This window comes from Enhydra lutris, unplaced genomic scaffold, assembly GCF_002288905.1.
Source record: "Enhydra lutris kenyoni isolate GAN:26980312 unplaced genomic scaffold, ASM228890v2 scaffoldscaffold25, whole genome shotgun sequence".
NCBI classification, from domain to species: domain Eukaryota; kingdom Metazoa; phylum Chordata; class Mammalia; order Carnivora; family Mustelidae; genus Enhydra; species Enhydra lutris.
The window spans coordinates 360,255-376,499 of NW_019154109.1; the positions used below are offsets into that span (position 1 = coordinate 360,255).

Genomic DNA, 16,245 nt, shown 5'->3' on the forward strand with positions numbered 1-16,245 from the left:
GATGTGGCAAATGGGACTTTTCAAATTACGGCGTCAAGGTGGCAAGGCCAGTCCGGTTTCCTTAACCTCAATGAGTCAATGTTTGCTGCAGCCATGAGCCTGGTCACGAGTGTCTGGTTGTTTTGGCAGGTCTCTTGACTCACTGGCCATTCTTGGCATTCGTTTGCGTTCTGAACGATGATTCTATTTTTGCCGTGTGATTTGGAAGCCCCAATTTAATAATTACCGATCTAACACAAGATTACATTCCGATGTACCAGATTCAGGACTCCTTCCTCCGCCCTCTCTCCTTGAGCATATATGCTGCCAACGCACAAGGCACCGCACTTACTCTACAGGTAGCAAAGCCACTGGTACTTTAGGAATACGGATAAATCTTCATCCTTTGGCTCCCTAGGGTTGGTCGCAGTGAGTTAGTTGTCACTTTAAGAGAGTTCGCGCTCCTTAAAGCCCTAAAAGCTTACGCTACCGGAAAGTATCGCGACATCTGTGGCCACCAGCGATTTCTCGCGATGTTTGGCCCGGCAAAGGGTGGCCATTTTGGAGTCTATCCGGCGGCTGGTTGCCCCGGCGGCGTTGGCCGACCTGCTGCCGGGACCAAAGCTGGCCCCACCGCTGTGGGGCCTGCGGGCAGCTGGACCGACACGATGTGGCGGCTCCGCTGCAAAGCCAAGGATGGCACCCATGTTTTGCAGGGGTTGTCTAGCCGGACCCGAGTGCGGGAACTCCAGAGCCAAATTGCCGCCATCACCGGGATCGCCCCCGGCTGTCAGCGAATCCTCGTCGGATACCCGCCCGAATGCCTGGACCTCAGCAACGAGGATACCATTCTTGGGGATTTGCCCATCCAGTCAGGTAAGGGAATTGAGCCCGGGGCCAGGGAAAACCCTGGGAGGACGAAGAGGGGCGTGGGGGAGAACAGAGAACTGGTCTGTGGGTCATTTGGGGGGTTTAAGAACAGGGATAAAGATAGGTTAAATAACGGAGAACTCTGACGGAGGCCGGGCAAGTGGCTAGCAAGTCCTCGACTTTATATATGATGGGAAGAGAGATCGAGGACTCAACCTATATGAGAAGCCCAAAGCCTCGGAGCCCCCCTTTCTTCAGTCTACCTTGAAAACGTCTCATTCATTTTGTTTTTCCTTCTGTATCCACAAAAGTAAAAAAAAAAAAAAAAAAAAAAAAAGGAAAGAAAAGAAAAAGAAAAATGAGATCTATTTTCTCTGTCCTGGTGGCTCTTTCCCCCATAACCTGGAAGAAGATAGCAGGTCTGAAGTGTTCAGGACACTTTTCTTTTTTTTGCTTCCCCGGTTGTTTTTTGCAATCACCTTCGCGTATACTTCGATAAACAATCACTTCGCGCATACTCATTTTAGAGTATGGTTTTACACATCCACTGGAGGCCCTTTCAGATTCTAAACAGTAGCAGTTATTTCTGTCCAGTATTAAAACTTGAATAGCAATATTGATCATTAAACGCTTTCAGCTGTTGTGTCAAAGATCCTGTAAACACTTAACAGGGCGGCTATGTTAAGTTTCAGAGGAACGAGAACCCCCTAGTGGTCTAGTCTAGGGTGAACACTTTTTGGAAGATTGTGCTTTCAGAATGCAGAGAGGAAGCATTAAGGAAATTTTGTTCTTGAAATATATCTTTTTAAGTAAGCAAAAAGGTGTATAACCAGGGCTCCTTCACTGAATTGGAATGTAGCCTAAGATGTTTTTCTTCTTTGTTCTGTTTTCATCTTTACGGAGAAGGAGTGAACAAGAAGTGTTACTGGTTGCCTGTTTGCCTGTTCGTATTCTCCCTAGTAACCCAGTTAATACTTCAGCTCCTTCAGTTTGTAACTTTAAGGACTTGGCTAGTGAACAACCAGTTTCATCAGTAATTTCTCTGCAGTTCTGGATTTGTTTTATTTTTAACAGGCGACATGCTCATCGTTGAAGAAGACCAAACCAGGCCCAAAACGTCACCTGCATTTACAAAACATGGTGCTCCTAGTTACGTCAGGGAAACTTTGCCTGTGCTTAACAGAACTGTGGTCCCAGCAGACAACTCTTGCCTCTTTACCAGTGTATACTATGTTGTAGAAGGTGGAGTCTTGAATCCAGCTTGTGCCCCTGAGATGAGACGCCTCATAGCACAAATTGTAGCAAGTGATCCAGACTTCTATAGTGAGGCAATCCTGGGAAAAACAAATCAAGAGTACTGTGACTGGATCAAAAGGGATGATACTTGGGGAGGAGCTATTGAGATATCAATTTTGTCTAAATTTTATCAGTGTGAAATATGTGTAGTGGATACACAGACAGTAAGAATTGATCGTTTTGGGGAAGATGCAGGATATACCAAAAGGGTCCTGCTTATATATGATGGCATCCACTATGATCCACTTCAGCGTAACTTCCCTGACCCAGACACCCCGCCTCTGACCATTTTCTCCTCTAATGATGATATTGTTCTCGTACAAGCACTGGAATTAGCAGATGAAGCTAGAAGAAAGAGACAATTTACTGATGTAAACCGCTTCACCCTGAGATGCATGGTATGTCAGAAGGGATTAACTGGACAAGCAGAAGCAAGGGACCATGCCAAGGAAACAGGCCATACCAACTTCGGAGAAGTGTGATCTATGCATGATGAGGATTGCCGCCAACTACCTCACAGATCCAGAAGGCTCTGGGTTTTCCAATAAGCTATTCGTAACCGTAAAGAACAAAAGGACACAATGCTTGAACCGTCTTTTTAACTTAAAACCACTAAGACACTGAAATTCCTTGTTAAGATTAAAATTAGTGTGCAAGTTTACAGATGTGTGTCTACAGTGGTGATACATGCCCTTTCTCTACTGGGGTCACAGAATAGGTGGTCCTTGCTACCTACTGACATTAACCTGAAGATCGGAATTTTAGTACTGTAAACTAGCACCCAGCAGCATTAACCTGTAGAAGAAAACAACTTCATATTTTGAGTAATGCGGAAGGCCTCGCTAGAGGCCACTGGACATAAACCATGATGTCTCCATAATTGAGTCCTTTTAAAAACTCTGATTAAGTTAATAGTTTCTAAATTATGAATTGATTCCTCGAATGAAGATACTCAGAATTGTCAAAACCGATTTTATATTACGATTTGGTAGACTTTATAAGTATGTACTTAATCAGTTATAAGTACCTTACAAGCAATTTTTACAGGGATGAGTGTGTTCCTTGAGAATGTTACCTAAGGAACTGATAGTGCCCAATTTAGGATTTCTAGTGTATAAAAGTAGAATGTATGAGGGAAAAGGTGCCTGAGCAGCTTACTAAAGCTTTAAAAGACCGTAGGCCTCATGTTTTAACACAACTCATTTATTGATGTTTGTCTCGTTAGATAAAACATTTAAATTAAGCAGGGTATTTATTTTTTAATGCAAGTTTCTTGAAATTGAGTGCTTGATTTTTGGTTTTTTACATAAAGATTTGTCTAGGAGGATTAACTTTCCTCAGCTTTTTTCTCGACTCCTAAAAAACAGCCTTCGTCTAAAGTGATAATGCTGTGCTTTGATTTGGTTTTTGTGAGATCTTTCGCTCAACTAAACAATATTTTTTTCCATGCTAGCCTTATCTGGCCACTAATGCTCTTTTGAATAATTTCACATTTCTGACAATTAGCACTTTGCTTATCTACAATCTTTTACTTTGGCTTTTGAAGAGTTTTAGTAGTTTGGATAATAACATTGAATTTGTTTCACTACCAAAATGCGACAGTTTTTAAATCCTTGCCTTATTCAGCTTTTTTGGAATTCTGCTTCTTCCTAATAGTAGATGTGTAGTCATTTGCTTGGTGGGCTAAACTGCAAGGCACACCCTCTAAAACTAGCTTCACTATGAGATCTTCCAGATAAAAGTTTTCTACCTCTTTTCTTAATTCTTCCGAAGATCAGGGATGCTAAATTATAATTTGTTATGTATTATCTCACAAAATGTGAAGAGGCTTGTTGTGAAGTTTCATTATCTTGGCCTCATTTTTTGATGAAGTATCTCACTTTCAAAACCAATGCTATACTTTAAAGCACTTCTTTCTCTTTTAGCATATCTTCTTGCAAATGTTTTTAAATTGAGATTTACTTTTAGCACTTTCCCTTGGCGGAGGTGGTCGTATAAAATTAAGGAGCCTGTAAACAATTTAGTGGAAAATTCTTTTAAGGAAGAATTCATGAAGTATGCTTGAAATCATTAGGTGACATTTCTTAAGTACCGATTTTGTGAATAGCTGCTTTAGGCATTATAAGTTATGGTCAGTGTAACTTAAAGGTTTAACTTTCTATTTTTACTGAGCCTTAACAAATAGCACTTGTAAGCTTGCGATACTTAATGTTTGGCAATCATACTATGTACAAATGAATATGTTTGAAGATCTCTTTGTACCTGGCTGTCATTTTGGTCTAAAGATTTTTGTATCTCTTATTTTCCCCGGAAAATAATTACCTTTAAAACTAGAAGTTAACAGTATATCACTGGGTAACATGCATCAAATTGAGCTTTACATGTCATTATTCTTGAAGCTTGCCTTCCTGTCTTAGGTACTTAAGGAGCCAAACTTGACATTTGCTTACTGCAATTTTAGAAAAGTTTATTCATGCAACAAATATTTATTGAGTAATTTATAATGTACCGAGCGAGTATTGATATGTTTTCCAACATAAATTTCTGTCACTTTAAAATTGAGTATATTTTATCTACATTGGATTAATTTAACAAATAGAAATAGAAGCTGAGAGCGCCTAGGTGGCTCGGTTGGTTGGGTGACTGCCTTTGGCTCAGGTCATGATCCTGGAGTCCTAGGATCGGGTCCCACATCGGGCTTCCTGCTAGGTGGGGAGTCTGCTGCTCCCTCTGACCACTCCCTCTCGTTCTCATTCTTTCTCTCTCTCAAATAAATAAATAAAATCTTAAAAAAAAAAAAAAAAAAAGAAAGAAATAGAACCTGATATTTTATAAAATTAAGCCCCTTCATTTTAAGTGTTTTTGTTTCCATATTTAAGCTTATACTTCCATAGCAAGTGTCAAGTGTTGATTCCAGGGATCTTACTCTATTTTACCTGTTACCTGGGTTGTCCATTCACCAACTGGACACCGATAACTCAGTCAAATGGCTCTCAATAATGAGTTATAAATTAATCCATTGCTGAAATTCAGCACTAGACTTGAATGTTCTGATCTTGGAAAATCCAAGATGATGCATTATTTGCAGACAATTTGATTTAGTTATTGAGGATTCAAAACCTAAACTTGTGTTCTTTGTAAACTCAAGCTTATAAACCTCACAGAATCTAAAGATTTTTTTGTTTTACTGCACTTAGTATAGTCTTGAGGTTAGTTTATTAATGTATGTAAATGCTAATCTTCAGAATTTTGAAACCTATGGATTTAGTACTTGCAGCAGGATCAAAAGAAACTTTTTCTTTAAATTTGTACTTGAGCAGAATGAAACCCTTCTTCCATTTATTCCATTTTTGAGTGCCACGCAAGAATATTTTTTTAATTCAAATGAGTATAGTTTGCTCTGGACTTAGAGATCTGGTGTAGGGCGGTAAAGATGCACTTCTAGGTAGAATGTTTTCAGAGGTTAAAATTACTATCCCTGGGAATTTTGTGATGTGACAGCCATAGAAGGACATCAGTGTGGTACATCTTTTGTTAATCATTCCTAGTTGGTTTCTTAATTATTTCCCATGAAATATGATTAATATTATTTCCTTGAAAAATGAGCGTCGTCAAGGAATACCCTTGAAAGTTTGGCTGCTGGTCAGCTTGACCCTGTTGGCAAAAACTAATACAATCATGCCAGTTGATTAATCCATGAAGTTGAAGCCCAGCAAAGTCATCATCAAGAATGCATTACTGTGTTATCTCTCTATAAATGCCCCTAAGTGCCCACACCCAACTTGCTTATCTAGCATATGCTTTCTATGCTGTGTAGGCATTAAAACATGGATGTTGCAAGTTGCCCTAGCTAAACATAGTTTTCTGTGTCTTTTTTGAGAAAGTTAGAATGAGGAGTAAGTAAAAGTAGAGTAATTGTTTTCTTTATGGATCAGGTGGCCTTCTTAAACTTTCATATATTAAGATTTATGTTCTGTCATGTGTTGAGACACACGTTTGTTATTATTTGCAGCACTTTAAAAAAATACGAAGTAAGTTTACATGTTCGCCCTCTCCAGGGATCTTGCTCAAGGCATTAAAATACAATTCTTGAGCTGCTAACAATCAGCTCTTCTTAATCAACAATTGCCATCAGTGTGTATTGTATCCAGTGGTAAAACATTCTGGTTTTTGATAACCGTGGAACTTGGTTTCAATAACTTAGGAGCATGCTCTGTGCCCTAGCATTCAAAAAGTTACCTGTTTGTATAATGTGATTATTCTTTCTCATTTTACAGTGCAGTATTCAAATTTGTCCTTGTAGTAAAAAGGTGACTGTACCAACTTAGAAAAGATTAGATTCTTAAAACTCTTCATTTGTTTCTAAGCAAACTTACTTTAAGGGAGCTGATTTTTTAGCCTTAAAAGTGTCATTTTTAAGTCTAAAGTGAAACACTTGATTTGAATAAGCTAGTTCATTAAAGATGTTTTCTTACTAAGAGTTATAATATTTCAGCACATTTAACTCAATTTAGACTATAAACCTTGCCTGATTGTGGGAAAGGGTTTTATTTGTTTCTCTTCCAAAAATTAGCTGGCATTTTGTTTACAAAGCTTTGAATATTTGACTTTGAAGAAATTGTTATATTGATACTGAGTTGTGGGGTGCTGATTTAGGTCTTGGTCCATGTGAATTTAAAGGAGACTGCTATTTTAGATTAAAGAGAAAGGGGGATGAAGTACCACTTAAACAGAAAGGTCCTCAAATGGATACATTCCTTAGTCATGAACACGCTTTGAAAAACTTTTCAAGCAATGCATTGTGTCTTCCTAACCCTTCTTACCCATTTCTTGGCATAGAAGGTAGCAGGGCCATAACTGACAAACTTGTCATTAATATATAAACCATGAATAGAAGCATTTTGCTATGATACCTTTTTATACTTTCAAAAATAGCCACATCTAGTTGCTTAGGGATATAATATGATATGAAGATATGATATGGTTAAGTTGTAGGTAACAAGTTAGCCTAAGGAAGGTATAGAATTTCTACTAAGATTACATGAGCCTGCTCTTAGACCTGGTATAGGATATGCAGTAAGTTGTAGCCCATAAGTTACTTAAAGGACCAGGGCACCTAATTCTTGTCAGGTTTCCAGTTCATCTTGGTGCCATTCAGGACTCCAGCTGTTTACAGGAAAAACAATTTCCTTAGCAAAGAGTAATGTTTTCCCTTTAAAGAAGTATTGAATTCAGCTTAAAATGCAAAATAAATATGTATAAGTTTGTCAAAAAGGATAGAGAATAACAGTAGTCCTCTATTTCCTGTATTGATGGAGGGGAGGCGAGGGAGGTGGAGAGTCCTGAAGCAAAAAGGAAACCATGGATTGTCAAATTCAGAGCTTAGCACATGACTTGAAAAAGTAGTAGGTAAGGGCAAAACAGAAGTTCTGTTTCTTGGCATATGTTTCTTCATAAAGATAGACAGTGTTTTCTTGTTTAAAAATTGTTCTTTTGTCTATTTGCCAGCATTTTTTCAAAGTTCATGCACTGCTGCTACCTGGGAGATGTCTTACTTCATTTTGTACAACTCATGTGATTTTGCCATTGTCATTAAGATGAATTGATTTTATTTATGAGGTCTGTGATTTTAAATACCTGATGCTGTATGAAGTGACTTGTTTTGAAGGAATAAATGGAGTGAAAATATTGTTGTCTGAGCATATTTTGGGTTGAGGACAAAGGACCAGTGGACGGCCGCCACACTCGTTACATTTTTATTACCAAAAGCTAATGGGCCACTGATTTGACTAGGGTACCAACATCTGCCCAATCTCACTCTGTAGGTGGAATCTTAATGGCTTTGACAGGACAAACTACAATGTTTCTTCTTTTTGACACCGGAGGACATTTGAAATTTTCCTTCCTTGACCACAAACTTTCTGATATGCATTCAGCTCCCAAAAGACGTAAAGTCAGTGTCTTGCTGAGTAATTGTGGGAAGGCCAAATGGTGCCTTTCATTTCTAATAGACTAAGATCGATGTGAACTTAGATCTCTTCGGATACTGCAACATCTCTGTGGGAAAACTTCTCTAATCTTATTTGAAACAACACTGGAGTTACTGGAAACAACACTGAAGTTCCTGGAATTGACTTAATGGAGTTTAAGACTCTAACTTGAACTACTTACCCTTTCCTTCTCACTGAAGCTTTAAAAATCTAGAAGTGGAACCACGATGTAATCTAATCCATTTGTGCACCAGGACAAAATTCATTTGGGGGTGAGGGGTGGTCAGCATAAATCCAGCCTAAGAATAAGTCAACCAAACCTCATTAAAAAGGTCTGTAAGGAATCTCAGGGACTGTGTGATGGCAGCTTGTTAAACAAGTAACTATACCCATAAAGCAATGCTTCTTGAAGTGTGCTCATCGTATTACCTGGGAACTTGTTAGAGAAGCAAATTCTCAGAAATCAGAAATGAGGCCAACAATCTGTTCAGATTCTGATGCATGATAAAGTTTGAGAACCACCACTATAACCACAGTTGTTTAAATGAGTCCATATCAACTTTCAGAGACCTTTGATGACTTAGGTCAGTCCTACGTCCTTGGCCTCATGCAATCCCTTTCCATCCACTACTTAAAGACCGTTATTAAATTTGCAGATAATGTAAATCCAGAAGAGGAGTGCCTGGGTGGTTCAGTTGGTTAAGTATCTGCCTTTGGCTCAGGTCATGATCTCAGGGTCCTGGGATCGAGTCCCACATGGGGCTCTCTGCTCAACAAGGAGCCTGCTTCTCCCTCTGCCTGTCGCTCCCCCTGCTTGTGTGCTCGCTCTGTCTCTCTCTCCCATAAATAAATAAGTAAAATCTTAAAGTGTGTGTGTGTGTGTGTGTGTGTGTGTATATATATATGAGACTGATATTGATAGTACAATGAATGAAAATTCAAAACTCTCAACAGGCTGAAAAAGCCCAGGATTGAATAATCACAAATGTGAAACCCTGCCCTGAAGTTCTAAAACAGTCTATTATATGAGTCCAGCACAGGTAAAACTGCTCTGTAGTTGATGTGGTGAAGAAATAGCAATGATATTTTAATCTGAAGTCTATCCCAACAGGGTGACGTGACTTGGGCTGCAGAAACAGTTGCATTTAGTAGTTAAGAGATCTAGAGGAAAGGGAAGCAGTTGTGTTAATGTATACTGCTTTAGTCACATTGCGTTAGGGGTTTGGACGGGGAGGATTTCACATGTAAAACATCATGAAAAACTAAAGTTTGACAACTCGTGATAGCTGAAGGAACTGGAGAAGAGAAAAGAGATCTCAGGTTGATTGGACAACTTCACATTCTGGGAAGCATTGGGTGAAAGTGAAGTAGATTTATGCTCTAAGGCTCTAGAAGAAAGAACTCAGACCAATAAGGGGTGAATATTGGAAAATAAAGCTTACCATGGAAACCTAATACAAACAGAAGGGGATGCTTTAACACCGGAGCTCGAGTGCCATTATAGAGCCTCCTGCCTTGTGAGAAACAGAGCTAGAGGTCATTTGGTCCCTGACATCTTGAAAATTCTGTTTCAAGGGCTAGTTGTGAAATAAATAGATACTTACACAAGGAACTTCTTCCCTAGGGGAAAATCAAATTTCCTCTGTTTTGTGTTTTCCATCCCATTAGTGTTTAAAAAGGAGTGACTTGGGTTCTGATTTAGTAACCCAGCAGAGGCTGCAAAGCAGGCCTTAGATGTGTGGCAGAAGTCTATACTATGCTTATCTTATAATATCGCTAAGCCTAAAGTGAGAGGTTCAAGAATAGAAAGGTAAGCATCCCAAATACTTTTTCTATTTAAAAAAATTTGTTCTAATGCAGATTGCCTTTGTCTCTATTGTGTTTTTAGACAATTTTGACTGTATCTGATGGAATCAAGTGCCAATCAGGAACATACTTCCCTAAACTCACTAAAGTTACGATTTTCCTATGTGTGAGTTTAAAAAAAGTCAAGAATTCGTGAGCAAGAAGCCGTGAACAAATCAATCCTCTGCTTTTGTGATTGCCTCTTAACTGTTGCTCTGCCTTTCTATCCTCTAAAATTCCTTCTGTACATCAAGAAGAGTTTTCTGATCTTATTGATGGCATTTCTCTGTATTACATTGATGGGCTTCATTAGTGAACCTTAAGACATCAGAGCAGGTGTCTCAGTGACTTGGCCATGTTCTAAAACCCTGCAATTGAATAACTGCAGTGGGTTGAAAGCTATGACTTTCAAGTTTGAAGCTTACTTGGTTCAAAGTCAACACTGAAGTTAAATACAAAGTATGCACAAAATTTTTCCTGATAATCCCTTAATTGGCTCATAAAGTAGAGTATATAGACATCAGCACAACTGTAAGTCTGACACAGCTAGTGTTCAAAGTGTTCATGCTCACTCCTCCAGGGCAGCTCTTTGAATTCCGAACCTCAGTAAGGGTGGTCCACTAGGTCCCATCTGTTGGTGGATCCCAGACTCCCATCCCTGATCCCCTGCTTATGTGAAGCTGTCAGAAGCACCCCTCAGGATCTTGGCTACCCATTCTGGCAGAGAGAAGTATCTCCAGGGGAAAAGTTGTCCCAAATGTTGGGGGCCCCACAACTGTCTTCTATTCTCATCCTGTTCCATGCCTGGCAATTCTTCCAATTCTTTACTATATTTTTAGATCCACACTGCTTCAGCAAGGGAAGTTTGTTTGAATTACCTTGTCCAATGTTACAGGATATGGAAGTCCTCAGCAACACCTTTCCCATGATAATCAAGAAACAGCTGCCATAAAATCTATATTTAAAAAAAGGAGAAAGAGGAGAAGAAATAATTTTGAAAATACCAGGTATGAAACAAATGATGTAATAATAAAATTTTTCTATCATTAATGGTGGGGGGATGTAGCAAGAATTTGTCAATGTTTATTTTTAAAAGTCCAGAAGGAAGAAGCACCTTTTCAAGTAACCATGAATATTTCTAGCACAGTTCATTTCAGTTCTGTTGGATATTTATACTGAATTAAGTAGAAAGTGTGTCCCTTGTGGAATAAGAATAGTTGTCTATAGCCATGCCTATACCTGTAACCATACCTATAGCCATACCATACATGTGCCTGATCTCATCTGGAATAAGAATTTTTTAGAGTCCTTTATATAGGATATTTCACAAAATTACTCATCCTGATTGTGCATGGGACATTACACCTATTAGAATTCCCAACTTCCTTCTGCTATAACTTAAGTCTTTCGCATTGGAATTGATAAGTCTTTCTCTTGGGAATTTTATTGCCTTGAATTACTTCTCTTGGAGCTTGACTAGTATGTAGCAAGCTGATCAAACCAAGGTTTTAAACCACCAAAACTATGGAGCAGACTCTGAATTATATTGACCTTCTGCCAAAGTGACTCTTCCTATTAGATCCGTCCTTTATGAACCAGCCTTATTTTTCTTACTCTTAATGTGTAACAATGAAGAATGAGAAAACCATCTTGGATTTGGCGAGGAGCAACTAATGTCATAATTTATCTGTGATAAATTATGCAGTTTAATTTAACAAGCCCTTATCGAGCTATTTCTTGTATGCTGTCAAATACCTTGGGATTTGACAAGGATAGTCACTCATTCACTAAGCATTTTTGAATGCTAAGTTTCAGGAACTGCCCTTGGTGCTCGGTATACCTGGGTTGGGGGAACACAAACTACGCTATAAAGAATTAGAAATATGGGTGTTAGGGCCTCCCTGATTTCCTCTCTAGATCTCCCACCTCCCAAGTTACCCCCATCTCTCTGATTTTTTTTATGGCCCTCACCACCACTTGATGTGACATTTGTCCATGATATATGTGTTTTTATATATAATATCCCCTCCAACTAAGACACTGGCTTCTCTAGTACAGGGGCTTTATCCCCAGCCTCTAGCAAAGTTCCTGGTCCACAGTAAATGTTTGAACATTAAAAAAAATATGTTTTGGGGGCACCTGGGTGGCTCAGTGGGTTAAAGCCTCTGCCTTCGGCTGAGGTCATGATCTCAGGGTCCTGGGATCGAGCCCCTCATTGAGCTCTCTGCTCAGCGGAGAGCCTGCTTCCCTTGCTCTCTCTCTGCCTGCCTCTCTGCCTGCTTGTGATCTCTCGCTGTCAAATAAATAAATAAAATCTTAAAAAAGTTAAAAAAAATACAGGTGTTAGGAGGAGAATAATGTGGCAGGGGGTAGAGATTCTAATTAGGAGGAGAATAATGTGGGGAGGGTGGAGATTCTAATTAGGAGGAGAATAATGTGGGGGGCGCCTGGGTGGCTCAGAGGTTTAAACCTCTGCCTTCAGCTCAGGTCATGATCTCAGGGTCCTGGGATGGAGTCCCATATTGGGCTCTTTGCTTGGCAGGGAGCCTGCTTCTTCCTCTCTCTCTCTCTGCCTGCCTCTCTGCCTACTTGTGATCTCTGTCAAATAAATGAATAGAATCTTAAAAAAAAAAAAAAAGGTGGTGAATCTGAGAAAGTCTTTTTGAGAAGATGACTAAGTTGAAACCTGAAGCATGAATAGGAGTTAGTCATTTGAAGAGTAAGGGGTACAGCATTTGCAAACACTACACTGCAGGAGGAAATGAAACATTTTCCAGGCTGGTCTAGCCATTGGTGTGTCCCCAAATAGTCTGTCCACAAGGGTAGGGACCAGTTCTCCCTTATTACCACTGTATTCTCAGCACCTAACAAACTACTGGACACGTAGGGAATATTCATTACATATTTGGATGAACGAGCCTATGAATGAATGAAATCAATGTATAACAAGAATAAAGTTATCCTGCGGTGCCTGGGTGGCTCAGTTGTTTAAGTATCCAACTCCTGATTGGATACTTATCCAAGGTCATGATTTCTGGGTTGTGAGATCGAGCCCTGTGTCGGGCTCTGTGCTGGACATGTAGTCAGCTTAAGATTCTCTCCCTCGGGGCACCTCTGTGACTCAGTGGGTTAAAGCCTCTGCCTTCAGCTCAGGTCATGATCCCAGGGTTCTGGGATCGAGCCCTGCATCGGGCTCTCTGCTCGCCAGGAAGCCTGCTTCCCCTTCTCTCTCTCTGCCTACTTGTGATCTCTGTCTGTCAAATAAATAAATAAAATCTTTAAAAAAAAAGATTCTCTCCCTCTGTCGCTTCACACCCCCTGGCTCACACATTCTCTCTCTCTCTAAAAAATAAAAAATTAAATAAAAATGAAAAATCAAGTTATCCTAAGATAACTGGGAGGACATCATAGCACATTAAGTAAAACATTCGATTTAGGTTTCTCCCAAGTTCTTTGAACTGCCCTCAGGAGAATGGATTGAAGGAATGGAAGTGGAGCACCAGTTAGGAGGTGGCTGCTGCAGGAACCTATTTAAGTGATGGGATGGCAATAATTATAATAGTATTTGTTGAGTGCTTACAATGTTATAAGCATGTTTCATGTATTACCTCATGTAATCTTCACAGTAACTCTATGGGAGTTATTGAAAAGCATAAAACTGAAGGACAAAGAGATGGTGGGATGAAAAATAGCAACAAAATTTTGGAAGCTAGCTGGCAGTTGGGTGAGTAGTAAGTGACCTAGCACATTTGGAAAAGCTGATCCTAAGCCAGCAACCCTACTTTTTCCATGAAGATCCCCCTCAAAAATTCAAGGATCGGTGGCATTAGGACCCCTGAAAACAGAGGTGGGAAAAAAATCAGGAAGATGACTGAAGAGTCTGGTTAAGAAACAGTAAGACCTCTCAGATCTTCTCTCCCTCTCAGAGCAGCTAAGAGCTTGCTTGCTACATCCCCTTTCGGGGTAAGTAGGTTCTCTGTGCTAAAGCTAAGGGGATGAAGTGACATTTTTATACACTAGATGCTGGGACCAAATAACCTTCCTCTGCCGATAGGATCCAAGAGTGCCAGCTGCCAGAATGATGCCCTTCAGGAAGGATTTTGGAAAACTCTTCTCTCAGGAATCCAAACAGGCCATTGTGGGCATCAAAGATTTTCCAACCAAATGGTCCTATGAGATCACTCTTTAGCAAGGTCTACAGTCAACCAGGCCCAGCTGTGCCTCAAAACTTAGCTCTTTGTTGACAAATTCTTAAATTGGAGTGGATAGCCAAGAATTATCAGACATCGGAATATATTCTTTAATAAGAAACACAGAATCTGGGATGCCTGGGTGGCTCAGTCGGTTAAGAAACACAGAAGCCAAAACGAGAGAAGGAAAAAGTGACTTAGAGAAATTAGAAATTGCGGAGACAGGAAGACACTAATATTATATTTACATATAGGTTCTTAAAGTAATAAGATTTTGCATCAGTAAAACTGGAGAAAATGTAATAAAATTTCAGAGAAAAAAACAATAATTCTTGGAAACTGAAAATACAATAGAAATTGTAGATATTTTGAGAAATCTCTCAGTACCAAAACAAAGAGTTTGAGGTCCAGGAGGTTGTCCAATAACATCCAAATAATAGAAGTTCCTAAAGAAAGAACAAGAAAGAGAGAAAGAGAAGAAATGCATAGTAGGAATTCATCAAAGAAATAATTCAAGAAAATACTGAATGTCATGAATTTCCAGACTGGATTTACTGAGTACCCAGAATATAGACTCCACTCCAAAGCACATCATTATGAAAACTCAGGATACTGAAAACAGAAAGCCTTAAACTTAGAATCATAGATTCTTTGGGCTTTGCAATAGCAGTACTGAAAGCTAGCAGATGATACTTAAAATTCCATACCCCGACAAGCTATCAATCAAATGTGTAGCTAGAATATCGATATTTCAGGGACCCCTGGATGGCTCAGTCATTAAGCATCTGCCTTCGGCTCAGGTCATGATCCCAGGGTCCTGGGATAGTCTCGCATGGATTGGGGGGGGGGTCCCTGTTCAGCGGGGAGACTGCTTCTCCTTCTCCCATTCCCCCTGCTTCTGTTCCCTCTCTTGCTGTCTCTCTCTCTGTCAAATAAATAAATAAAATCTTTAAAAAAAAATAAATCGACATTTCAGACATGTATGATCTTATGCACTTTCTTGGGAATCTACTGGAAAATGTGTTTTAACAAAACTGAGAGAGCTAACTCAGGAAAGAGGAAGATATGAGATCCAGTTAGTCCAACAAAAGAAAGAGGTAAAAGGATTTTTCCCAGTAGGATGATGAAAACAGATATGAAAATGACAGCCATGCAATGGTCTAGAGAAAAACCTATCCAGATGGAAGTAAATCGGAATGCTCTGGAAAATCTTTCTTCATGATGAAACTAATCGTATACTGTATTTGAACATATTGAGAGGAGACCTACACAGTGGGCAAGAATGGAAGGACAAAAAAGATAAATAGAAAAGGAAAAGTAAACATAGTATATCTCAAAGCCCATCTGTCAGTTGCATTTTTTTTAAAGATTTTATTTATCTATTTGACAGAGAGAGATCACAAGTAGGCAGAGAGACAGGCAGAGAGAGAGGAAGGGAAGCAGGCTCCCTGCTGAGCAGAGAGCCCAATGCGGGGCTCGATCCCAGGACCCTGGGACCATGACCTGAGCCGAAGGCAGAAGCTTTAACCCACTGAGCCACCCAGGCGCCCCAGTAGCATTTTTTTATGTGAAGAAACAGAGAATCAAACCAGACAGTTTGACTTCAGAAACACTACACTTAAGTGTTGTATATTCAAATGCTGATGGGCATTATTATTTTTTAACTCTTTTTAAAAAGATTTTATTTATTTGATAACAGAGAGAAAGAGCACAAGCAGCAGGGAGGAGCAGAGGGAGCAGGGAGCCAGAACAGGGCTCCATGATCCCGGAACCCTGAGATCATGACCTGAGCCCAAGGCAGACACTTAACTGACTAAGCCATCTGAGCAGCTCCTGATGGGCATTACTTTAGTAGAAAGGTCAGAAAGATAATGTAAGAGAGAAGAATGCAAGTATAGAGTTTGTGAGATGAGATCCAGAGCACACATGGATTTTACTGGAAAAACATTTTTTGTTGTTGTTGTACCAAAAGAGAAGAAGAAAACAGGTGCAAAGGAAAGTGGGCTTGTAAATGTGACGGGAATGGGAAGGTACAGGGTAATAGTATGTCAAAAAACAAGATTCAGAAAAAATAA

At 39.6% G+C, this 16,245-nt stretch overlaps 1 protein-coding gene across 1 annotated transcript; it reads left to right on the plus strand.

Moving 5' to 3' along the window:
- The first annotated feature begins 393 nt into the window (after positions 1 to 393).
- LOC111151065 (YOD1 deubiquitinase) lies at positions 394 to 4,777 on the plus strand. Its single transcript, XM_022508800.1, has 2 exons — positions 394 to 855; positions 1,924 to 4,777. The coding sequence occupies exons 1-2, from the start codon at positions 513 to 515 to the stop codon at positions 2,625 to 2,627; spliced, it is 1,047 nt and encodes a 348-aa protein (XP_022364508.1). The 5' UTR covers positions 394 to 512; the 3' UTR covers positions 2,628 to 4,777.
- The last annotated feature ends 11,468 nt before the right edge of the window (positions 4,778 to 16,245 follow it).